Source organism: Stegodyphus dumicola, chromosome 3, assembly GCF_044657685.1.
Source record: "Stegodyphus dumicola isolate Sdum_Otavi_A_Nest chromosome 3, ASM4465768v1".
NCBI lineage: Eukaryota > Metazoa > Arthropoda > Arachnida > Araneae > Eresidae > Stegodyphus > Stegodyphus dumicola.
Window position 1 is genome coordinate 254,918,809 of NC_140770.1, and position 26,767 is coordinate 254,945,575.

General features: G+C 30.9%; 1 protein-coding gene across 6 annotated transcripts in view; it reads left to right on the forward strand.

Moving 5' to 3' along the window:
* The window catches only part of LOC118199512 (uncharacterized), a 497,225-nt gene that overhangs the window by 441,344 nt on the left and 29,114 nt on the right, over positions 1-26,767 (forward strand). For all 6 annotated transcript variants that reach the window (XM_085814058.1, XM_085814057.1, XM_085814061.1 and 3 more), the window contains 8 exons: positions 595-716; positions 4,371-4,565; positions 6,051-6,134; positions 6,508-6,670; positions 9,514-9,751; positions 20,392-20,467; positions 24,051-24,159; positions 25,984-26,097. In XM_085814058.1, the coding sequence (XP_085670184.1) occupies positions 595-716; positions 4,371-4,565; positions 6,051-6,134; positions 6,508-6,670; positions 9,514-9,751; positions 20,392-20,467; positions 24,051-24,159; positions 25,984-26,097 (1,101 nt within the window). The remainder of the gene's footprint in view (positions 1-594; positions 717-4,370; positions 4,566-6,050; positions 6,135-6,507; positions 6,671-9,513; positions 9,752-20,391; positions 20,468-24,050; positions 24,160-25,983; positions 26,098-26,767) is intronic.

A 26,767-nucleotide genomic window follows, 5' to 3' on the forward strand; every position in this document is an offset into this window, starting at 1 on the left:
TGGCCATTTGCTCTAAAGTTTGTATGAAGATCTGAGGTGGCCATATTCTTTATTGATGTAAACTTCACGTGATTTTATTTTATATATCAATTCATTGATGACCTAAATGTGACATCATAGTTTACAAAAAGTTTTTTTTTTTTTATTGTTTATTTTATTTCACGCATAAACATATTTGCTATCTCAGTTCAATCTGGTAAATCAAAGCTTTACTTTCTCATGTTAGTTGACTTTTCCATCACTTCTTAACTTTTTAAAGACGGTGTGTGATGTCCATTTATATAAGCCACTGCAATCAATGTAAGGATCAGTGATGCTGTCTGTTATATCATTAAGGTCCAAGTTTGAATGTCTGAGAAAACATGGATTTTGTATTAAATGTCTCTGCAGCATCAAGGAACTTAAAATAATAGGGAGCTCAAAGTTTATGGAGATTTGGAAAAGGAATGAGAGACCCTTCCTCCTGCCACCAAAGTAGTAGTGTGTAATATAAAGTAGTAGTGATTGTGTAGTGTGTAATATTCAGTTAAATATTTTATAATGTGTGCAAATTTTTTTTAATGTCTGCAATATCTTTTTTTTTTTTTTTTCCAGATGAATCATTTTGTAAAAAATCTGCATGTGCCATTAAGAAATTTAAAAGTGAAAATAGTTTAGATTCAAATAGCAGTATGAGTAAAGATGATGGCAGCTCTCAAGATCAAGATTATGACAAGGTAGAAAATTCTCATGATAATATTAATTATTGTTATTAAAATTAAAATAATAGCTGCCGTGAAAAGGGAATTTACTATTGATGTTTAATCAGGGAGTACTAACTGTAATTAAAATCATGTTAGTCATTAATTTCTTTGCCATTAAAAATTCCAATAGCTCAAACTTTTTTTCATTTTGTCCTGTCATCTTATGTTTCTGAGGTAACATTCACTCACGTTGTCTGGCAAGTGTTGCCATAACTGAGGAATAAGATCTTACTGCTGGTTGCATTCAGCATGAAGATCTTTTATTGTCCAAATTTAAGCAATTTATTGCTTTATTAAGCAGTATATATACTTTATTATAAAATTTATCTTCATATTATTTTTTAAATATGTAATTGAGGCATTTTGAAATACATATTTAACTCGTGTGATTACTAGCATGTGTAACTGTTAATTTTTATAACCATTTCCTTTATTACTGTAATTATAACAAAGATTTTTAAATGTTGTATCCAGTGTGTCTTGGCATAAAACTATTATTTACATAATCACCTGAGTTTTTATTAGGAAGGAAAAGGCTTTTTATTTAAGTGGGAGTAAAAAGAAATATTTAACTCTTTCACAGGTTTCAGTGCATGTTAAAAATGTTTATATAATTTTTAACTTCTTAAATAGTCTATTTGTCATCCATTTTTTGGGGGGGGGGGACATATGAGTGTATGTACATTTTTTATATTTTCTTTCAAATTATTTAAAGTATTAGTGATTTACAATACTTACAAATTTATAGCATTGCAATATTGCAAATTATTCACAGTTTCAATTATTGTAAATGGCAACGTTTACAGTTATTATCATTTTTATTTATATATTAAAAGAATTAACAATAATCTAATTTTATTTACCATCCTGCATTATTCTCCTTGTGGTTTAAAATAATTCAATAATTTTGTAATGTATTATCTTAGTATAAAGTTAGAAGTTGTGTGATAAGTAAGATATAAAATATGAAAGAAAATTACTGATTTAATTGGCAATAACCCTTTTATTTCCTGATACGAATTTAGATACAACCCCCTTCAAAGAATGCGTACTGCATCACTTACATCATTCCTTAATCTGCAGTGATTCGCAATGCTCTGAACTCTTATCTAGTAACCATTTAAAACTAAGTTTAAAAAAAAAGAAAAAAATGCCTCAGCTTCTCAATATGTGCCCCCCCCTTGCTTTTTCTCATCTGTCTAGCAACTGTTTGGCTCTCTGCAGCTTTCATCTATCATCTAAAACTGTGATGTGTTTTATATAAAGTTGTATGATGCATATAGCACCCAGAGTGTTGTGTCAATCAAGAAGTTGTTATAATAGATTATGTTTTAATAGATTTAGTCATCAAGAAACAAAGCTATGTTGTGATTATTCAGTTATTTATGGTTCCCAAAATTCTATTTAATTATGATATAATCTGCACATCTGTCACTACTCTGGCCATGACTACAGAGTTAGAGTTGTAACATGGCCTTACTTCTGGAATGGAAAATGATAAAAAGACAGGTTGTCTTTTAAGATTTATTGTAAAACATAACAGTGGAAGATTTATTTTAAAGCTTAACAAGTGAAGTTCCAGGTTATAATAAGGTCTGAATTAGTGTACAAGAAGAACATTACAGCATAGTTTTACAGAAGGGAAAGTGAAAACTTCCCAGGTGTAAGACACCTCTTACTCCGACACCATCTTTCAGACAAAGGCCTCATTTTCTTCTGCTCTTGCTAAACAACAAATGGACACGCAGCAGGGATGCAGTCCAAAACTCCCTTCAATTACTTTAACTCAGGCTAGCCTAGAGCTAGCTAGCAGAGGCAGAGGTTTTTCCCATCAGAAAAGGAAATTCATTCACACGTTATTTGTCACGGTGTCTTCTACAGTCAGTTATCCTGTCCACAACTAAATTATCACCTTTATAATCAACAGGTTATAAGATGTGATAATTTAGTTGTGGGTAGGAGAACTGACTAGGGAAGGCACCACGTAACCATAGGCATGACAAGAGTGGTGATAGATGTGGCAGACATGCAGATTCCATCGTAATTAGATGGAATTTTTGAAAACCGTAAAAAATAATCACAACATAGATTTATTTTCTTATAACTAACCTAGTAAGACATATCTTCTTAATTGGCACAACACTATGGATGCTATAAGCTCCTTATAATTTTGTATGTAAGACACATCACATTTTTAGATGATTGATGAAAGCTCCAGAGCACAGAACAGATCCTAGTTAGACGAGGGAAGGCAGAAAAAAAGAGGCTGCATGTTGATAAGCTGGAGTATTTATAAGCTTGGCTCCTTTTTAATATTGTATTAAATGGTGATTGGATAAGAGTTTACAGTTCAGTGAATCACTAAAGATTCTTTGAAGGGGGTTGTGTCTAAATTAATGTCAGGATTTAAAAGAGCTATTGCCAATTAAGTTAGTAATCTGTTAGAAACTTTCTCTCATATTTTATATCTTGCATATTCCCCCTTCAAAGAAAAGTCTTTGTAGAAAAAGCATAATTTGTTAGAAAAGAAAGAGAAACTTTGTACAATATGTACAGTAAATATGAAAGCAATCATGTAAGTCGTTAGGTTTCACTGTGCTTCGTCATTTTGGTTCATGAACTTTCTTATATCTGACTATATAAAATAACGCAGGAAAATGATATTTGGAGCTATTAGAACAAAATATTATGTAATCTCTAAGTTAAATGTGTCCATTTTGAAAATCACTAAAATATAAGTTTTTAAAGTTCTTAACATTTTTTCTCCAGATAATGTTTTTTCCAGATAAGTGTTCTAAATTTTGGATCTATTTTTTCACAAAATAGTTAAAACATGCACAATTCTTGAAATGCTGTTTGAATATCACACTATAACTTTAACAGTTCTTGTTGTTTGTAAGTGTTTTGTAAAACTAAGAGTTGTAATCATTAAAATTGAAATATTTCTATTATATATTCATGAAATTCTATTAAAATTTATCCTTATACACATTATAAAATAAAACCATATTTTCTAATTGTAAACCATTTGAATATTAGTACACAGAAACTAATAAAATACAATATGATATAATACTAAATGTTGATGAAAAATGGGGCTGGTCATCTACAGCACAACTGCTTGCTGATGGATGCAGGATGCTTAAACACAAACTTCTGTTCTTCATACAAGGATTGTTAAGCGTTGTATAAATATCAAAATTGAAATATTAAGCATAAGTATACAAAAATTAAAATTCAAGTTAAGCCAAATAGCTTCTATACTCAAGTTAGATCTTACAAATTTTGTAAACAGATTTTTTTTACATTACCGTATGATTATAAAAGCATGATAATAATAATAATAAAATTAAATGTGTCTAGTGTGTGTGTGTGAGGTAGTGCTATGTGCATGGCCAGAGAAATGTGACTGGTGAAAATACTAAGACTCATTCAGTTCATAGCTATAGCTGGCTCTTCTTTAAAAGTAAATAAATAAATTTGGATGTTAGAAATATTCTTAGGGGGACAACACAGGTGTGTGCAATCATCTACAACTAAATTATTACACTTATATATTATGTGTGTATTTTGTTTTAATATATATATATATATATATATATTTTTTTTTTTTTTTTTTTTTTTTAGAATGACAAAAGCAAAACACCATTTTTTGATGAGCAAGCGTGGTTTGTTCGAAGAAGTGAACGAATATTCCTTAGTGATGCTCGTTCTACTGCTGTCCAACAACAACAGTCTGCTGTTACTGACAAAAATAAGCGTAGTGGATCAAATGCTTCTCAGAAAATATCAGTAGATGTTAATCATAAAGAAAAAAAAGAGGTAGGATTATAATATAAAACATTATGTTTGTGAATACAAGAATAATAATCGTTCTGGCCATATGATGACCAAGATATTTATGTGAAAATGATAAAAGATTCTGATTTCAAATTAATTGTAAAATTTTATTTCATTTATTATTTATTAAATCCTTTCTTGAAATCAGAAACTTTTAATCAGAAGAAACTTAGTTTGTAAATATATGTAAAAAAAATAGTATATTATGTAATTAATACAAACATTTAAAGGATTCAATAGTTGAAATGGTAATGAAATTCAATTTTATGTATGCATTTCATAAAATTGTCTGAATGAAGTTCAGTTGCATAAGTAATTAAAATTGATTTAAAACAAAGTTTGTAAATATGTAAAACATAAATAGTGTATTATAAAATTAGTACAAGCTTTTAAAAGATTCAATAGTTGCAATGGTAATGAAATTCGTTTTTATGTATGCATTTCATAAAATTGTCTGAATAAGTAATTAAAATTTATATGGGGAAAAATCATTCTCTTATTTGAAAAGGAAAATAAAATTTAACATAACATATTTTGGTCCTTCCTGATTATTTCAATATTCTACCAAAAAGTCACAAAATATTCTTGAGGCAAAGCAGTGTATTGCCAAAATAGTTGTGTGACAACTCATGATGTTGCCAAAATGTATTTATGCTACAACCCAGGTATGCACACAGCACGTGTCTGTTTTGACCAGTGGGCAATTCCAAAGTTGTATGATACCCAGTTTAATGCTGTTTAAATTTTTTATTGATTAACTGTTCTTGTATGGAAATTGTAATGTGCCAACATTTTGAAAGTTGAAAACATTTGAAAGCTGCCTTTCATGCATTAGCTTTCATACATTACTAGTGATGAAAAAATTTAATCCCCAATGAGTTTTCAAATGCTTTCCAAAGTAGGTAATGAGTTTGCAATGTTTCAGTAGGGATGCTGATAATCAGGATGTAGCTAAATGTTTTATATGCCTCAAAAGCATTATTTTATGTATGTATTTACTAATTTTACAGTCCACATAAAAATCTTGTGTACATTTGAGAATAGCTTCACTGTTGATTATTTTTAAAAGTCATACAAATATATATTTTATAAAACATAAAAAAATTATGCTTTTAGTCAACCACAAATTGTTACTTTAAAAATACTTCAAATGCTATGCATATGTTATTACTTTAAAGAGATCTAATCTGTTTTGTTCGTAGTATAACAAACATCTTACATAAATAAAGCACAGCTTTTTTCAATGAACACATTTAAAAAATTAAATCACTGATCCTTAACTGTACATCGAGAAAGTTAAGAAATTGTAACTTTGTCTTCTTAAGTCAAATTAGAAGAAGTAGTAGCTGACATTAAATAAAAGGAAACTAAAAATGTATGGCACAAAACTTTTTAATTCTTGAATCTCTTTTTTTCATCTGAATTTTGTATTTAGAAGTTAGGTAAATGTTCTCCTTTTCATTTTAGCATTCCATAAAATCTACCAATGTACATAAATCACAGGATGATAGTGAAGGGAAGAAAGGGAAGTGCAGAGGATTAAAAAAATCTGTAAGTCAACTGAATGTGCCTTTTTATTTTTTAATTCTGTTTCTTAGTTAAAGTAAATTATTTCTGTGTGTTTGAATATTAAATTCAGTTGTGTTATTTATTTATACTTCAAATTTGAGGGTATTTTGTAGTAACTCGATATAGAAATCTGTTTATTATCTGTTCTTATCATAGTGCCATCACTCCTGCTAGCTTTGAAAGAAAAGGTTTAAGACATATTTGATTTTCTGCTAGATGAATAATGTCTGTTTTTTCATGTAATTTTCACTGATTAAATCTAAAATTAATGTCTTTGGATTTCCATGAACGTTGATTTTACATGCTTGTCTAAATTATTTTAAAATGTACTGTATTTTTCTTTTCTTTTTTTCAGAAATCAAATTTGCCAAAAAAGCGTTCTTTAAGTGAGAGCTGTGACTCAGGTAGTAGTTGTGATGAGGAAGTTTCTTCTTCTGATAGTGAACATAGTGATGGAGCTTCAAGTACCAGTGAAAATTTGCCTCTTAGTATATTTGTCGAACAATCGTCCAGTAAAAGTAAGTAAATATGTTGTAGTCTTTTTAAATTGTTAGCATTTTGGTCTGATAATATGCCGTAAAAACTGTTATAACTTACTTGGTTTGTTTCGGAAGGAATTCCTCTAATAGTACTTTTATTTTGAATTAGATTTATACATACTGCATTAGTTATTTTATGGTATAATTATATAGTAGAAAAATTGCATCTTCATACTTTTGAAACAATTTATGCTTATTTTACATTTAAGTTTAACATGTATTTGTGTAAGCCAAGATGAAAGTTTGTTTCTGAGGTAACATATTTGCTGGTGTAATATTTAGTATTTCTGAAAAATGTTTACATTAAAAATATTATTTTATTATAATATAATATAGTACTTCAGTACTTTCTTCTGTCGAAGAGGAAGTAGAAATTAATTTTAAGCTAGTGTATGTGAAATGTCAGCTTTTGAGGGAAAATTAACACTAATTTTTAGAAAACAAATTTGGGTAAATCAAAATAATTTTCATCTGCCTGAATGTATGTGATAATGGATACAGGGAGGCATAACTATGATTTTTTTAAATTATTTATTTGAAGTTTTAGACATAATAAAAACGTTAAGTGGAGCCTTTGATTTCTTCTCCATTCAGAAAATGTTTCTTCTTTAAGAAGATATCTAAATGTCTGAAGACTATAATGTGTAGCAAATAAGTGTAATGAATTTGGAAAATGCTATTTAAGTTCATAGTTTATGCCAGGGGTCATCAAACTGCAGCTTGCTGGTAAAATCCTGCCCACCAACTGTTTTTAATCTAGCCTGCAGGTTCATATAGCTTTTTACATTAAAAATTATAAATAAAATAAAGTTATGCTTCTGAAGTTAATCAAGTTAAACCAAGTTGAGGATAATGAATGCATATTCACATTCTATTATTGGCTATTTCCATTGAACAGTGTTGCCAATTTTCTCTGTTTTGCTGTAGCGACACACATGGCATTTTTTGCTCTGTAATATTTTCTTTGCATTTTATTTATCACTTTACTTTCAAGATGAGATAGGAAAAGAAAAGTGGGCTTTAAATGTTATGCTTTTAAAACAGAATGACGGGAATTATTTTGTCATAGAATTAAATGACACAGAAAATAAATTATCACTAAAATTGGGAAATGTAAAACAGAATGCTTCATCACAATGCAATTTAATTTGTAAAAATAGTATAGCAGCTGTTCTTTTTATGGCTAATAAATGAGCTTTTTATAAGTCAGTATGCAAATAGCTCATTTATTAGTCATGAAATGAAACCATTAAGCAATGGTAAGTTAATTAAGTCATGTTTGCTTGTGGCAACTGAAGAAATGTGACCAGAGGAAATGGATTTGTTTCAATCTGCAAGAACAACTGTTAGAAAAGTTGAAGACATCAGGAGTCACATCTGCAGTCAATTAAAGTACAAAGAAAAAAAAAAATAATGCATTTCTTTATCTGTCAATGAGTCTACAGACATCACTAATACTGTCCAATTTTTTATGTTTATTCGAGGAGTTAATACTAAATTTGAAATCATTAAAGAATTAATTTCAATGATTACTCTGTATAGAGCAGCTAAAGGTGAAAACTCTTAACGCTGTACTATTTGTAAGGGAGTCGATTAAAATGGGTCACCACTGATGGTGGTAAATGTAGGTGTGGAATGAAGAAAGGATGAGTTTGAAAAATTTTCAAATCTTGTGAAGAAGTTAAATGTTCAAAATTTCTGGTATTACATTGCATTATTCACCAGCAGGCTGTTTGTGTGAAGCACCTAAATCCGTCATATTATCCTAAATCTATCACCTAAATCTGTTATTGAACCAGTCATATCAGCAGTTAACTTTAATCAGTCTCATGAACTTAACCATTATCAGTTTCATGATTTTTATTTAGAGATCTTAGTTGACTATTCTGGCTTAACCTGCTATTCAGAAGTTTGATGACTGAGCAGAGTTCCGTCAGAGCTTTCCATGGATGTGGAGGCATTAAGCTTTGTATGTATGTAGCCACTGATCTGCTTATGATTCTTCAAACATACACATTCAATTAATTCACCTTGTTTATTCAGAAAGTTCATGAGTTTATCTGTGGCATGTTCATCTTCTACTGAAGTCTTAAAATTTCATAATTATTAGAGTTTCAAGCTTGAAGGCTTATATTGAAGTGATTTATTTTTTGGATCTAAACTTTTAGAACTAACACTGCAAGTTTTTATATTTAAGAAATCTCTCCTCTTTTTTATGATTCAAATCAAAATTATGGCACCACTTCCACGTTTAAGATCATATTAAATCACACTGATATTTATATTGTTGATCATAGACAAAGACCACGTGTAAGTAGTCAATACTTGAACAAAGAAGATTCTACTTTCACACAGTATTAAGATCAGCTGAATATTAATACTTCAGATTTTAATTTTTATTACAAAACCTTTCACAGTATTGTATAGTGTATTGAGACTTTGTAAATCTGTCATTGAATGCGTACCAGACCTGATAGTTGCATATTGAAGAATGAGATGAATATCTGTTACATTCTTTTAACCTTCTGAAGCACAGCATTTTAGATCTGTCATGAAGACCTGTATTTAAGCAGCATTTATGACCTAACTTTGTATATTTTCATAAACTTTTGTCATTAAAATGACATTTGCATTATTAAAGAAAGTAAGAGAGCCAAATAGCTTAAATTATAAGCTAATCCAATCATGGCACTCAGAAGATTAATGTACTACATGTAATTTGAGGTATTATTTATAATAATAGCTATGATTATACATTAACAAAGTGCATAAATATCATCAGAATTTTTAAGATTTGGTAATATGCATTTTTTATTGTGCAGCTCCAATGCCAGAAAGGCAGAAAAGGTTGTCAACAGACAGCGAATGCAGTGACTTCAGTTCTGGTCAAAGTGAAGACATTCCATTAAGTGTATTAATTGGCCAAAAAAGCATTAAATATCCTGAGCTGAAATCCTGCATTCTCACGCCAGATGAATTGCAAGAAAATGCTCGTCTTCTGGTTTTAGATGAAGGTTTATTTTATGCGGGCTACATAACAAAAAGTGAAGATCCAGATATGTGAGTATAGAAATTTTTAAATGCTTTAAATTGTACTACAAATTTTACAGTTGTATTTAGTGATAATTAAGGCGTGTGATAATGTGTGGTATTTTGAAATTTTTTAGGTTTTAGAATATTTTGCTATAGCAATGTGTAAACGTAATAAGTTTCAGTGTAAATCAGTTAAAAAAAAACCAATTTAATTTATATTTCATTTTTATAAATACTTGGCATCATCATATAGCATTTTATGTTACAGTTAATAGCTTTATCCATTCCTTGATTTTTATTATTCCATGTATTATTATTAAATATATAACAGCAATATTTGATAGTGTAAACCCATAAATTAAATCACTTCATTCATTTTTCAAAATTAATTTGATATGAAGTTAGAATATGTAATGTAAACTTATAAAATTAAATTGACTTAAGTCAATTTTAAAAGCTGTGTAATTTTCAAAGCTGTTTTTGAATTTCTCTTTTCGAACTTGAAATGATAAATGAGAAAATATATTCAGAATATCAATATCTGCAATACAGTTCATTGTGTTGATACAGATCTTTTTGTTCTGCCATATCAAGCAGATGTAAATAGAAGACACTGACTAAGTAAGTTAATTTGAGAGATGAAGCCATCTTTGTTGCATGCAGCTTTAAAAGTTTTTCATAATGCTTTAATAATTAGATGTGCAAGCATGTAAGTTGATTAAAGATGTTTGAGGTAGATGGTAGAGGAATCTGGCAGGAGTCATAATTTTGGCATTTGATATGAATGTTGTGGAAATTATTTTGATTAATTCATAGATGGTGCTAGCGTTGCATATGAACGCGATGCAACATGCCTTCTGAATTTCCATAGACTCTCCACCGGCAGCTGGAGAAATGGATGTTTGATGCTTCGCACACTATTTGATTAGGAACACTTCAGTTCCTATTTAAAAGATTTCGCTTTTCGATTATGAAAGCATATAAATTTGTTTGTCAACTGAACCCCCATGTTTTGATCAATGATCTGTAAATATTGTACATATTAAAAGTTACATTTTAAAAGTGATTGATGTCGATTTATAGCAGTCTTAGAATATTTTGAAACAGCTGGTGCATAACGGCCGACAATTGGATTTAGCACATTGCAAGTGTGCGAAGTCAGCAAAAGTTAAGACTAAATTTTCTAATTTGTAGAGTAACCATGGCGGAAGAATCTGTTGCTAAATTAAAATCGAAAAGAAAATTTATCAGGACCACCGTGTCTAAGATTCTCAAAAAAATCGAATCGGAGTTGAATAAAGAAGAAATTGATACAAGTACATTAGAAGAAAGTTTAGACCAATTAATCACAAAATCAAAAACTCTGAGTGAATTAGATACTCTGATAGAGCGTGACTTGAAATCAGGGGCTGAAGAGTTTGAAACAGAAATTCTATGTTGTATCGAATACGAAGAGAAAATTCAGTTATGGCAATTCAGAGGAAATAAAAAATTGAAAGAATTAAATAAAGTTAACAAATTCGGATAATGAAAACTCTTTTAACGAAACTAATTCTAAAATTGAAAGCAATAAATGTACGCCTCTGCCAAAATTAACCATCGCTAAATTCTATGGAGATTATACTCAGTGGGCAAGTTTTTGGAACTCTTTTAGAGTAGCAATCCATGATAATGAATCTTTAACAAAGACCGAAAAATTTAATTATTTAAAATCGTACTTATGTGGCAACGCTGCAAACGCGATGGAAGGTTTTTGCATTTCGGAACCAAATTACGATGAAGTTGTTGAAATACTTAAAAAGGGGTTTGGCAGGAAAGACATAATTATAAACTTACATATGCAAAAACTCCTGAATCTTAACCCAGTAAACAAATCCAGTGACACTTTAAAACTTCGCAAACTTTGTGACACTATAGAAACTCAAATACGCAGCTTGAAATCATTAGAAGTCACACCGGATAAATACAGTTATATGTTGATTCCAGCCATAATGAAAACTCTGCCATGTGATTAGGACTTTAGAATTCAATCGTAAAACGGATTCGTCATCTTTTTTTAATGTTGACGAATTATTGCAGTTTGTTTGTTCAGAATTGGAAAGTCGCGAGAGAAGCCAACTTTTGCTCTCCACTCATAAATCAGAAAACACTTCCTGTGTTTATAAAGAGAAGGGAGGGAAGGGGAGCATCGCACATTCCACTTACCAGCTCTTGGTGCCAGTTAAAGAAAACGAAACTACCAATTGGTGTCTGTTTTGTAATAGATCCACACATGTTACTGAAGACTGTGAATCACTGACAGTTGATGAGAAGAGAAATTTATTACCTAAATATGCCAAATGTTACCTTTGTCTGAAATCAAACCACCGCCTAAAGTAATGTCGAAGCAATCTTGTCTGCTCCAAGTGCAAAGGTCGACATAACCATTCAATATGCTTTCGCGCTGAGAAAGAACTAAATGAAAAAAAATAAAAGTGTAGAAGATTCGCATGTTCTTTCAGCGTTCTCATGCAGCAATATTAAAACTATTTTACTTCAAACGTGTTGCGTAACACTTCGAACAGCTACGCAGTCGGTTTTAATTAGAGCTCTACTGGATTCAGGTAGTATGCGCTCCTTCCTAAGAAAAGAAATCGCGGATAAATTGAAGCTTCCTGTTATTCGAACTCTTTCAATATTTATGTTTGGAAATAAAGCACCCATTAGAAAAACATTTCACGTTGTTAAGATAAAATTACAGAACAAGGAAACACCGAATTTGAAAATTGAAATTGAAGCTCTCATGACTGAACAAATTTCAAGTTCTGATTTACCACCTCCTAATCTGGATAGACACAGTTTAGGCAAACAGTTAGATGGTTTACAACTCGCAGACTTTTGGGATTGCAAATTAAAAATTACTCTTTTGATAAGAGCTGATCATTATTATGATATAGTGACAGTGAAACTTAAGCATATAAACAAACATTTAGTAGCTGCTGAAACGTTATTTGGTTGGTCTCTGCTAGGTTACACTAAAGGTACAACACACACGTCCACAGATTTTAATATCATAGTTGAAGAAGATATAATATCTGATCAGATAAAGAAATTTTGGGAGCTTGAAAGTTTAGGTATAAAACCTGAAAATGAATCATCCGACCCATTAGACAGTATCATAATGGAAAAATTCAAATCGGAAATTTTATACAAAAATTCTTGTTACAAGGTTAGGCTGCCATGGAAGTCTGATAGACAATATGAGTTAAATGACAATAAAGCGATTGCGCTGAAACGATTTGAGAAACTTGTAAAGCAGTTTTAGAATAACCCTGAACTCTTTTATTCGTACCAAACAGTTCTACAAGATTATTTACAACAAAACATCGTTGAACCAGTTCCAGACACTGTTGATAGTGAATCTCAAATCACATTTTATTTGCCTCACAGAAAAATCGTGATCGAACTACTAGTAAACTACGTATCGTATTCGACGCGTCTTCACATGGACCTGGTGAAATCTTGACTGCTTGCATATTGGTCCAAATTTGTATCCTGACATTTTTAAACTTTTGTTGGCCTTCAGGCTTCATTCTGTAACACTTACAAGTGACATAAAGCAGGCTTTTCTTCAGATAGAAGTAGATGAGAAAGACAGAGATGTAACACATTTTCTGTTTACTAAAAATTTTTTATTCCATTTTTACTGGCTGCAACCATTAAACACCATTTGAAACAATATGAGAAAACCTACCCTGCCACTTGCGAATTTTAAATGATCACATTTATGTAGATGACATCATTGGAGGATACCAAAACATTGAACTTGCTTTCAATACCAGTTTAGAATGCGTCAGCATTTTTACAGATGCTAGTATGATTCTACATAAAGGGCGCACCAATTCTCAAGAACTGCACGAATTATGGATTAAAGAAGGTATTGAATCCGAGGAATCTCCTCAAATTTCGGAAGCTAGAAATCCTCCGTTGAAAGTGTTAGGAGTCGCTTGGGACAAACAAAGTGGCATAATTTACTTTGATGTAAAAAATTTGATAACATTTCTATCAAAACAAGTTAATACTAAATGTTTTGTCCTACAAGCAATAGGATGAATTTTTGATCCTGTAGGTCTATTATCACCGTTTGTACTTAGAGTCAAAATCATATTGCAGCAAATTTGGACACTTGCTTTAGATTGGGATGATGAACTACCAGAAAATTTATGTTCTGTATGGAAAACTTGGTGCAAGGAAGTTTCCAATTTGGACGAAATCAGTATTCCACGATATTATTTTTCTGCAATCGGTTACAGTGATGTGGAAATGATTGAACTGCATTGTTTTTCTGACGCTAGCAAAAAGGCGTATGGTACAGTAGTGTATCTGCGTATAATTTCTAGCAATGAACAAATATTTATGGTTTTTGTTGCTTCAAAGACTAGAGTAGCGCTTTTAAAACCGCTCACCTTACCTAGGTTGGAACTAATGGGAGCTCTTTTATCAGCCAAACTGGGCACTAGCATCACTAAAGTTTTGAAGTTACAACTTTCTTGTTTTTTCTGGACTGATTTGAAAATCACACTTTTCTGGATAAAAGACTGTGCAAAGAAATTTAAGCTTTCCGTTAAAACTCGAATTAATGTAATCCCGCTGATTCGGCTTCGAGAGGAGATAAACTTCATAAGTTGGAAAACAATCCTATCTGGTTTCAAGGACCAGAATGGATTTGAATGCCATCTGAGTTGTGGCCTCGACAGAATGAAGAGAAACCTGTCATTGAAGAAGAATTAGAACACCACAAGAATATTATTGATATTTATGAATTTGTGTGCCAGCAGTTGAAGAAAGGCTTATAGACATCTTAAAATATAGTAATTTAAGAAAATTGTTGAGAATAACTGGTTGGATGATGCAATTCTGTGGTAAAATTAGGAAAACAAACCATTTGACAGGTCCATTAACGACTGAAGAAATAGTAGATGCTGAAAATTATTGGATTCAATCTGAACAAGAACGTTTTTATCCCAAAGAAATCAAGTCTCTGAAGAAAGCGAATGAAGTCGAAAAGAAATCATCTGTATATCTTTTTAACCCATTTGTAGACCAGAACGAGATACTGAGAGCAGGTGGAAGATTAGAACATTCTAGTTTGTCACATGATGAAAAACATCCGGCAATTCTTTCAAGAGGGTCCTGGCAAACGAATTTGATAGTAGAAAGTTGCACATGTTAAAATGATGCATGGATCAGTAGCAGCGACCTTAGCTGAAATTCGAAGTCTCTTTTGGATCCCAAAAGGATGTCAATTTGTCAAGAAAATAATAAACAGGTGTCTTATTTGTAAAAGATATTCATTGAAGTCTGCTGACCAGACCACTTCTCAACTTCCAGAAGACAGAATCAATGAGACACCACCATTCTACGTGTCTGGCATCGATTTTGCTGGGCCGATTTACGTAAAAAACATTGAAGGAAGTCAAAAAGCTTATATAACATTATTTACCTGCACTATCACTAGAGCCATACATCTGGAACTTGTACCGAATCTCTCTACAGATTCTTTCTTGATGGCATTCAAAAGATTCACATCTAGGAGAGGCAATTGTCAAGTAATTTATTCGGACAATGCAAAATCTTTTAAAAAGGGAAAAAAGGAACTTGAACATTTCTCTAAACTATTGTCGAATGAGAAATTCCAAGATTTTCTGTCGAATGAAAAAATCAGTTGGAAGTTTATGATAGAATGAGGGGCTTGGTGGGGAGGCTTCTACGAGAGATTAGTAAAATCAGTGAAAGGGTGCTTAAGAAAAATTCTGGGTAAAGCTTTACTAACGTCTGAAGAATTGTCAATGGTTTTAGCACAAGTGGAAGCTGTTTTGAATTCTCGTCCTTTGACATATGTATACAATGAGCACAAGGAACTGTTGCCACTGAAGCCAGTCAATTTTTTGATTTTTGGAAACAAGGATTCTACGTTACCTATTAGCTTTAACTCCATTGTTAAAGATGGCTCTACTAAGTCCTCTCAGACCAAAAGAAAGATTTACCAAGATTTATTGGTTAGACAGTTGTGGACTAAATGGAAAAAACAATATTTGATGGATCTTCGGACAGCTCATCAATTAAAAAATCCTAACGTTTATGATGATAAAAAAGTTGATGATCTTGTATTAATCAAAGGCAACAACAAGTGCAAACTTTTGTGGAACTGTGGTAGAGTGATAAACGTTTTTCGTGGTCGTGATAACAAAGTTTGTTCTTGTGAACTAAAAACTGCTCATGGAACAATAATAAAATGACCAATTCAATTATTATATCCTTTAGAACTTTAAAAACATTTTTTATTGTTTAATAATATGAATATGATTGAATATGTTTTGTGCAATTGTTTATTTTGCTAATTTATTTCATATGATTAGATTAAGAATAGTTTAGATTTACTGATGTAGTGTCAAATTGTATTTGATGATAACATAGATTGTTTAGAATTTAGTATAGTGATTATAATTTGAATATATTTTCTATACATTTAATATACTTATTAATTGTTTTATCATTATATGTTAAAATGCTTATTGAAAAAAAAATTTGATTGTTGTTAGATTGTTGTGAACTCTTGACTGAGTTCAGGTGGGGTGTGTGTGGAAATCATTTTGATTAATTGATAGATGGCGCTAGTGTTGCGTGGGAACGCGACGCGACGGGCCTTCTGAATTTCCACCGGCAGCTCGAGAAATGGATGTTTGATGCTTCACACACTATTTGATTAGGAACACTTCGGTTCCTATTTAAAAGATTTCGACCAGCCTTTGGTGTGGAAATATATATTACTTACATGACAGGATTGGGATCTCAATCCCCTTTCAATACGTCTGTTGTGCATTCACTCATTTAGCCCACTGAGTTTTCCACTGCCACTCCACACTTTGGATGGCATCTTTTGGGATGGTGTTTATCTCTGTTGTCGCTTTCTGCATTATCTCTTCTCTGCTCTTAGAATAGGATCCTTTCAATGTCGTCTTCAGTTTTGGAAACAACCAAAAATCATATTGAGCCAAGTCTGGAAGAGGTTAGTGAACAACTGGGAATCCATGTTTTACTAAGAAAATATGGATCATGTGTGAGAATGTGCTGAAGCATTGTCATAATATAACTGCCAGTTTTTTATCATCTACAGGCCTGAACATTTGCATCGAACTGCATCACAAAGTCGGTGGGGAACCTGTTGATAGTACTTTTTTTGTCACTCTTTGTCCTCTTGGTGGTGCAATTCGTGATGCTCGATTCCTTGGATATCAAAAAACAGATTTAGCATCACTTTGATTTTGCATGTTTCTTAGTCATACTTGTAGATCTGTGACTCAGTTATCACAGTGTTTAACCGCTTCCCTTACAAATTTTTTTTGAAAAAAATTGCAAAAAAATTCATCACATTTTTTTTTATTTTATTATTATAAATGCAACAAAATGAAACAAATAAAAATATGTGCCTTTTAAGTTGAATTTTTAATTTTTTGAAGGGGTAAAAGCATTTAGTTTTAATATTAGTTTACTATCCCAAGTTATCTCGGGCAAGCGAAAAAAAGGTTAGATACAGTAGAAGTCCAGAAATCTTCAAAGCTTCGGACTAGAGACTGTGCGGATTTTAGGATTTTCTGGATTTCAGGATAGAAAAGATAAATCATAATTTTCAGAGTAAAAGTGCAAAATAAATAAGGCGTATTAGATACTTTTAATTAAATTATTATATACATTATTGCAATAACTTATTATATGCATTAAATTATTATTTCATATATAAATTGATTATATTATTCATAGTATTATATATACACAGCATCAAGGTTTGCCGATTTCGCCTCATGCAAAGATTTCCGGTTTCGGATTCCGGTGTTAGAATCAGTGTTGCTGTAAAATTTCAACAGCTTTTCCTTATTTTTTATTTTATATCATACAACCGTACACATACGCAATTGTGTCGCAATTCCATACAATTCTGCTATAAACCAAGGAGTAGCACCTGTCTCCATCTTTTGCAGAATTTGTACTTTTTGCATTACTGTCAATGCAACGTGTTTACATTTGTCAATGTTGCAAGCAGTAAAATGAGTGCGTTTCTTATCTGTGATTGTATTAAAAATGGCTGAAATGTAAAATATTCTTAATTTATCCACAAAATATCCAGATTAAAAAAAAAGGCAGCTCTTGATAGTCTTGTGAAATAACAAAGCTCAGAAAATACAACAATGTGAATCATGAACTTGAAGGAAGAGTTGAGTGAATTGTCTGCTTTTTTACCTCGATGCAGCTTAGAGGGGGTAAAACTTTTATCATAATGTCAATAATTTGGTATTTCCGTTATTACTCGTTATTATTCAGTAATTATGCCGTCATTATTTGGTAAGTATTTTTTCTTCGATATTTCGTACTCAATGTTGTGGTTTCCGGAACCAAAAAACTGAATGTTTATATTTTGAAAGGCAACGCGGATTTCAGGAGTTGGCGGATATCAGGTAGGCGGATTTTCGGTATTTGACTGTATTAATTTTTGTATGATAATTTTTAAAACAAGGGACAACACAAAGTGATACCCTGACATTCTACACTGGTATCTGGTTTCTTTTCTTACTGGCTCACTGCTGGAATATCTTTCACGGGAGCACAAAGTACACTGTTTCATTAAATTTGATTTTTTTTAAAAATTTTTTTCACCTCTTCATAATCACTATCTGAAAAATCATCGTTTCGCCATCTTGCACCATCGCCATTTTTTTATTTTTTTCAACACATGTATTCTTCTTTATGCATTACTAATCCACAAGCCGACGTATACTATACAATAAGGAAACACGTCACCAAAAGAACTGCGCAACCAACAAAATTTGGCAAACTGCCAATCAAAGCTAAATATTTCCTTTCATTTCCTCCAGGCTGAGTAAACCCGTGATAAAACAAATCGTACTTAACAACTTCTGCTTCGCCCAAGTTTTCACGGGATGATAAATAACTTCATTATATACGAACCCGAGATAACTCGGGATAATCAGGCAAGCGGTTAAAAACGCATGGTCAGTGCTGGTAGTATCTAGCAGGTTCTATCTAACCTCAAGACAGAGTTCTTTCTGTTCCTCTGACAGCAGCTTGGGCTTAAATTTCGCAGCCACTCTATGTATATTCAAATCAATATGCAGAATTGCATTTGTGGGATCTTTTTTATTTTTCCACCTCTTCAGCAATCTCTTGGATGGTCAAACGATGATCTTCCTTTAACAGATTTCCACCCTCTCAACAATGGCTGCATTCCAAGTAGTTTGTGGCCTTCCTGAACACTGATAGCTCTCCGCTGATCTGTGGCCATTTTTGTGTCAGTTGAACCGCTTCTTAATTTGTGTTACTCCCATAGGATTGTCTCCAAATATCTACTGAATCTTACAAATTGTTGCAATTTAAGAATCACCAAAGTTTTGAGAAAATTTGATGCAATATCTTTGCTCATTTAATCATCCTGAGAAAAATCAAAAATCCAGTGAATTCATGTAATGGTCAGTACCTTACTTGATGGCAAGCAGGCAGTGATTGCCACATTTGAACATGGAGAAAAAATTCAAGCATGTACATTAAACTGTTTCCTTCCAATGTGCATAGCGGTGCCACCCTACATGAATAATATTATGTTTCAAATATTCAGAATTTAAAGCAAATAATCAGAATAATGCTTGGTGCCTGCAATTATCAAGCTGTAAAAACTGTTATTAATATGTATTATTCAACTTTGTTACTTTGGACTTGATGGTCCCCACACTGATGGTATACAATTTTGTTTGGTTCATGTCCGTGATCAGAAGCCATTATAGCAGTGCAGTCATTCACTCACTATGTGCAGGAAAATTCGAGGTTGGATACTTTTTAGACAGATTTCGTATGTTATGTTGTTAATGGTGCATATACTGAAATTTATTAATTTTTTTAGTGATCTTTTAAGTGACTGAATTAAATAAAAGCACTTCATTTCACACAATACATACTTGAGAGAGACCTCAGGAAATCCCATCATTCTTTCTCAGAGGACCATTATGTAGACCTTTTTTTAAGCAACAGCATATATTGCACTATATGTACGTATTAAGTTATGTTTATATATCTGTTTCATTTAAAAATGTGAGTTTTTCTGGAATTCTTCTACTTCTGCTGCACTGCATCTATTACATACTGATATATTGTATGAAATTCTCAAGCATAAATTTGTAGCTCTGAAATCATAAAGCTTCTAGTTTTCAAAATCTAAAATATTGTCTTCATGGGTGGTTACACTGTGTACTGTGATTTTCATCTTAGAATGACAAAATTTCTCTAGAGATGTTCTGTGAAATTGTTTTCTTAAATATTGGAATCTTTGATGCTATTTTTTGGTAATTTACTACCTTCTTTTAGAAACTTTTTTGTAATGTAACAAGATTTTTTAATTGATGCAATCTATCATTAAAGACATGATTAAGACTGATTAAAGAATCATTTTTACGGCAAAAGGCCCTTTAAAAATATTCAAAGTGACTGATTTTATTTAAGAGGGTTACTGCATAAGTAAAACACTCTTATTGGGATAGAAATTTATAATGCATTTTTATCTCCTTATCGTTCTTTTTTATTTGCTTAATCATAATTTTAAAGGTATTTTATTTATTTTTAAGGTATGGTATTTTGATTGATGGTGAGAGAGCTGCTCGACCTCACATGTTTTCAAAGGAAGAAATTTTGAATGCAGCTGTAAGTATTTAATAAGTTTATTGTCTTTATTTAGAAGTTTTTCTTAACTCTTTTGCAATGGAAGGCACAACTTGTTAGTGACTTTTAGCATTATACATTTGGCAACTAAAAATTTTACTTAAAATTTATTTTTAGTATGGTAAATTAAAAAAAAAAAAGTATTTTATTCACAGTCCAGTGTTACAGTTTTTGTATTCATAATAGCTCATTTGCCTTTTTGGAGAATCTTTGCATGAGTGTGAATAAGCAAAGCATCACTGTCACATTTTCTTAACTTTAGATATTGCACTTTCTTAACTTAGATGTCACAGTTTCTCAACTTAGAACTTTCATTTGAGCAAAGCACTTTCCATCTAACTTAGAAAACAGTATAGTTCAGGTTCTTCTTCTGCTAAATCAACATTTCACTAATTTTAATTAAGGGCAGCAGAAAATTTTTAATAATTCATTTCGTTCTCATCATTTCGGTCTCACAAGTATTTGTTTCAGATCTAAAGAGTTCATCTACTAGTGATGGAGACATGACAAAATGATCACTATATAAATTGTACTGTTGACCACAGAATTCTTCAACTAGAGATCTAACATCTCTTTCTCCACATAACCGTGAAGAATGCCACATACACATTTAACCCCTTAACTGCCACGGAAAATGTACAAGATTCATTTCCCAGTGCCACAGTTTTTCACACAGCCGTGCATAGTTATGCGATGTATTAGGGGAAAATAAGGGCAAGTTTTGCTTTCTAAAAACTGTTTACTTTCACAAAATAAAGAATAAAAGAAAAAAATGAATGCACAAAATTTAATGTTTTGAGTAAAAGTATAATAAAAAGATGTAAGTATAATAAAAATGATGTTTTTATAATAAAAAAGATCTCTAAAATGGAGTTTTGATCAAGTTATTTTTAGACCAGTAAAGTGCAATATCAGACTTCAGTGTTAGTCCTTGTGAAATCAGTATGCCTAAAAAAAAAAAATATTTCTTTCGAACTGTTTGAATGCCACGATTTTGTTCTTGGTTTTTCGTTTGCAAGATGTTGGCTCATACACTCGTCTACAGAACGGTTAGTTTCAGTAACAATATGAACCATGAGCAGTTCATCAAAAAATAATTCAAAAAAGATAAATGGGTTTGAAACATCCGTTATATATTTCTTTATTCCTGCAACCTACTACAAGCAGTAAACGAAAACGGAGGACACAGAATAAAAAAAATACATTTTACTCAAACAACACCAGCCAATACCGCACAGTCATTACTTTCACCTCTTTAGACACATCCCTCTCTCTAATTTCTCCCCACACTTCTCTGAAATAGTATCGCTCTTCGCATACTTTGTCAAGATCATTGTGTTGCATTTAAAAATCTTTGTGAATAATGGTACAGGAAGCAGCGCAAAGCAAATGATAGTATTTTGGAAGAGCGTATATATGCGCCCGGGGCAGTTAACGCATTGGCTGAGCAAGGCGTATATATACGCCCGCAGCAGTTAAGGGGTTAAAGAGCCTTCAGGAAGCCTTAGCCCAGGACATGCCTTTTGTCTATCGTTTATATAATCAAATTCTAAGTGCTTATGAGTCATCTTTGTCTCATTTAGAGTAGAAGACCAAATCTGCATGTATTTCAAATTTTATGAACATATAATCCCATCTTATGCCAAAAATATTAGTTTCTAAAATGTTCCGTAACTGTAACACAAATGTGTGACAGACAGGGGTGAATGAGAAAATGCTTAGTCACACCAGCATCCTGCAGGGAAATGAGTTCATTTCATGCTGGCATATCTGCATGCTGCTCAAAATAGTTAAATGCATAAGTGTTTCCCTTCATATTAAAATATTTAGCTATTGTTTATTTTATTACTACAGTTTTTGGCAGTCTTCTTGTAGATTTTCTTTTTAATGATTAGTTTTAATTTTTTTAATGTGATTACAGCTTTTAAAAGATTTAAATTTTTTTAGTAGACTAGCTGCTTGTGTGGTCAGTTGCTGAAAATGGTTACTGTACAAAAGGGGAAAATATATATATATATATATATATGATGCTTTTATTGAATTCAGTTGGTGTAATTTCAGTACCTGTAATTGACAGTGATAGAAATGATGAGGTGTGTTTATTGTTATTAAATCATTTAGTTTGTTAAATAGTAACAGACAGATTAAATTTGGAAGCAAAATAAAATATAACAAACTAACATATGGAAAGATAAAAATATTTTATCCCATGCAGTAGCAATACATTTCTTTTAAATTGCTGATTGAATTTGAAAGACAAATATCACTTTGTTTTCAGTATATTTCTTTTAAATCACTGAGTTTTCTGATTAAAATTTGATACATAGATTTTGCTTTGCAGAGTGGCGACATTTTGTTTATAAATTGCTGAGTTTAATCTAATTCTAAGTAATCTAGGATTCATTAAATTCATACAAATATGAAATAAATAAACATTCAAAATCCAGGCTTCGAGGTGCACTTATTTGGGTAAAGAACTATGTATGTTCGAAATGTGGTGGTTATCATGCTGCCATTTTTACATAGTGCAAGGAACATGTATACAGATGCTTCAATATTTAATAATAAAGATGTAATGGGTTTGTGAAATCTACCTAACTACCTTAAATCTACTTAATTTGCATGATAAATCTTTACTTACTGTAATCTTACCATATAAAATTGTTCATAACTTTCTCTTCATTTAAGTTTACTGTATTTAGCCACTTCATTGTTTCCCTTGAGAGAGAATTGTCGATTAGAAAAGTATTATCGAATTTCAGCATCACACAATCGTCTGAGTTAAATGTGGGCTAAAAGAGATTCATTGCACCATTTTTTTTAACATCCCAGATTGCAGCAAAACTGAAAATGCTGATTGATGGCTTAAATTGGTCATGCTGTCTTCGTAGCAAAGGGTTGTATGAGGATCATACAAAGAAATTGGTGAAAAAGATGGAAAACAGGAATGCATTTTTTGTCCCTTTCAACTGGCATTGCAATGAAACTACTGCTTTTTTTAAGGCATGCCTTTAGGGAATAGTCTTTGTTAATTTTCGAATAAGAAACTAGTGCAATAGAACTTTTTTCCTAACCAGAGAGACAGTATTCAAAATACTTGAGTGTGACATGTAGACGTTTTACTAAATAGTTTTAACAGTTGGTGAAAGGTGGAAAGACACATTTCTAAGGCCAATTTCCAAATCAAAATGTTTATATTTGGAGGAAAGGGGAAAAAACAAGTATTTGAGTTTTGCACGATAGTTAAATGGTTAATGTTACAACTAAAAAAAAGATCAATTTTAGCTTTGTGCTTAATATCTTCCACATATTGATATTTAATAAGAGAAAATATATGTTTAATTTAATAGGGTCTGAAAGAAACCCTGTGCTTTAATAATCACATATTTTGTGTAACATTCATTTGTATAATTTTATATCGAAAGTATATAGATATATATATTTTGGGGGAGGGAAGATGTTCAGCATACATATATAAAAACTAGAAGATGTTTTATCTAAAATAGTCTTTTGAATGCTGTGCCATAAGGAATTAATGTCCTCACAAAATAGTTTTCTGTTCTAGGTACTTGAAGTAAAGCCAACCCATAAACAACAGCTACCTGAAGGATCAAGAATATGTGCTTTTTGGAGCCAGCAGTATCGATGTTTGTATCCTGGAACAATTACAAAAGGTAAGTACTTCAGATTCACATGTAATATAAAAAAAATTCTAACAAAAAGAAGAAAAAATTTTGAGAAATTTAATGAGCAAAAAAAAAACAAAATACTTTTTTAAAATCAAGATATAATTTTAATTGCAGAATTGTTTTAACTGAATTAGACAAAACTGTATCATTTGTAATCTGGTAGAATCTGCTGTTAAAAATATGAAATAATGGAATATATATTCACAAGTGATTCAAGCTAAAAAATTGTAGATAAATATAGTTTTAGTTCAACAGATTAAAAAAAAAAATTCTAGAAATTTAATCTTATTGACAGATTGCATGCACTCATGGTTATTAAAAATTTATTTAAAAGAATTAACTGTACCTATGCCACTTCCACATATAAAATTCTTAACAAGTAATTTATGTATGCATGCATACTCATCCATGTATTTGCATATGTGCTGTTAAACTACAAGACCTATTGACTTAAAATTTTATACATAGGGTAGAAAATTAACACAGCTCTTATCAGCTCTGCTGGTAAGGGTTGACAAGAAAACTGCATACAGTACTACTTGAAATATTCGTAACTTTAATATTCATGTTTAGTATTTCTCATTTACAGTATCTATTTAATAGTTACATGATAGTCATAACTAACCAGCAAGACTGCGAGTTATCAAATCCTGATGTGATGGTGTTGTAGCTTATTTTGACTTTATTAGCAAATTTCAAAGTTGTAAATGTATGTGAACATAGCAAGTATTTAACACAGATTTTTTACTAAGAAGGCTGTAGAGATTCCATTAAAATTTATGCATGATAAATAATAAACAATTATAAAAATAATTCTGAATATAAATTAAATAATCTAATAAAATATGTATTAATAGTAGCCCTAAATAATCTGATAAAATACATGTTCATGGTAATAAAACTAAAACATTGCTGATTCATTCAATTTTTTTTAAAGCAAGCTATCAGATAAAAATTTTCCATAACTATTCTTTTGTCAAATAACACATTTGCTGTCTGAAAATTAAGGTCTGAGTTTGAATGAGTTTATGCCTTTCATTTAGTTTTAGAATAAAATTTTAAGTTTTCACAATTTTCCTTTTTGCACCATCTGTTGAATTAATTTTGCATTGAGTTGAGTGCTATTTCCATGATATCTGTAATAGTGGAGCTACAGAAACATGTTACATAAATTCCATATTGCAAAAGCACTGTGTTTTAAAAATATACTGTTAAGTAGAGACTAATTTATTTTTTAAAAAATTATTTTAACCAATGTTTGATTATTTCATAAGCTCTTTCTACTCTAACATTATGCTCAACATTTTACTAAAGTCTGAACTCTCTTTAAGTCTTTGACTTTGTTCTCATAGTTAAACCCTGCATTATTATGATTTATTAATGCAGTATTTTATTTACATTACGTATAACCAGCCGAATGCTTGGAGGTCAAAAACACATTGCCACTACATGCACTTTACACTGTCACACTACTTCTCATTCTTCATCTACCAATTATGTCTCTTTTACAAGGCCATCTATTGGCAGATTGCAACAAAAGTTAGATACTTATTTCTATTAAATTATATAATCCTTTGTTACCATGTAACATATTTTTCATTTTATATATACGTATAAAAATTACATAGTACTTAGTTTTGTATCTTTTTCTTATTGAAGCAATTTGTCGTGAATATTATAAATTATAAAGAAAGTAAATTTTAGCCCCAAACCAGAAAAATAATTTTTCACTTTTATAATATTGATAATTTGTAACATTATTATTAAATAGATTGTCTTCAGTATTAAAATGTTTTTTCTCTATTCAAGCATCTAGTCCATTGCCAGACCCTTCTATGTTGTATGTGGAATTCGATGATGGGGATTCGGGTCGAATTGCTCTAAATGATATAAGAATGTTGCCCCCAGATTTTCCAATAGTGTGTAAGTTATCAGCTTAATTGCTATCTCATATTTCTCATTGTAAAAATATATAAATTTGACAGTGTTTCAAAATAATGCAAGAATGTGAACGATTTTCATTTTTTTATAAAGCTTTCATTTGGTAAGCAGTTTTTTTATTCATGTCATAGTTACTTATTATAGTTTTTGCCTTAAAAATCAGTAAATTTCATCTCATGTTAACAGCAGTGTATATATAAATAGGCAAATTAAAAGCATGAATGTATACAGAACTTATTTCAAGTTTATAGTTCTTTAATTACATGAGTTCTGAATTGGAGTTTCAGTAAAAGGAGATTAATTTTTATTATATTTTTATAATTTTGTATATTTTTCCTTTTTGCATTTTTATTTTTTGAATTGGTTCTACTAATGAATTCTAATTTGAATTTTGATAAATTTAGAAATTGTGTTAAACCTCTTATATACTGTTGCAATTATTAATATTAATGAGGAATTGCCTTGCTTTGATTCCAATTTAATTTAAACTTTAGATGCTTTAAGTTTATTTTATTTCAGTCCTCCAACTATAGCGCAGGATGAGTTTAAAAATTTTGTTTTTAATTTTTAGCCTATTATTATGTCTTTATATATATATAGAGAGAGAGATTGTAAATAAATAAATATGTATATATATAATTGTAAATGATTT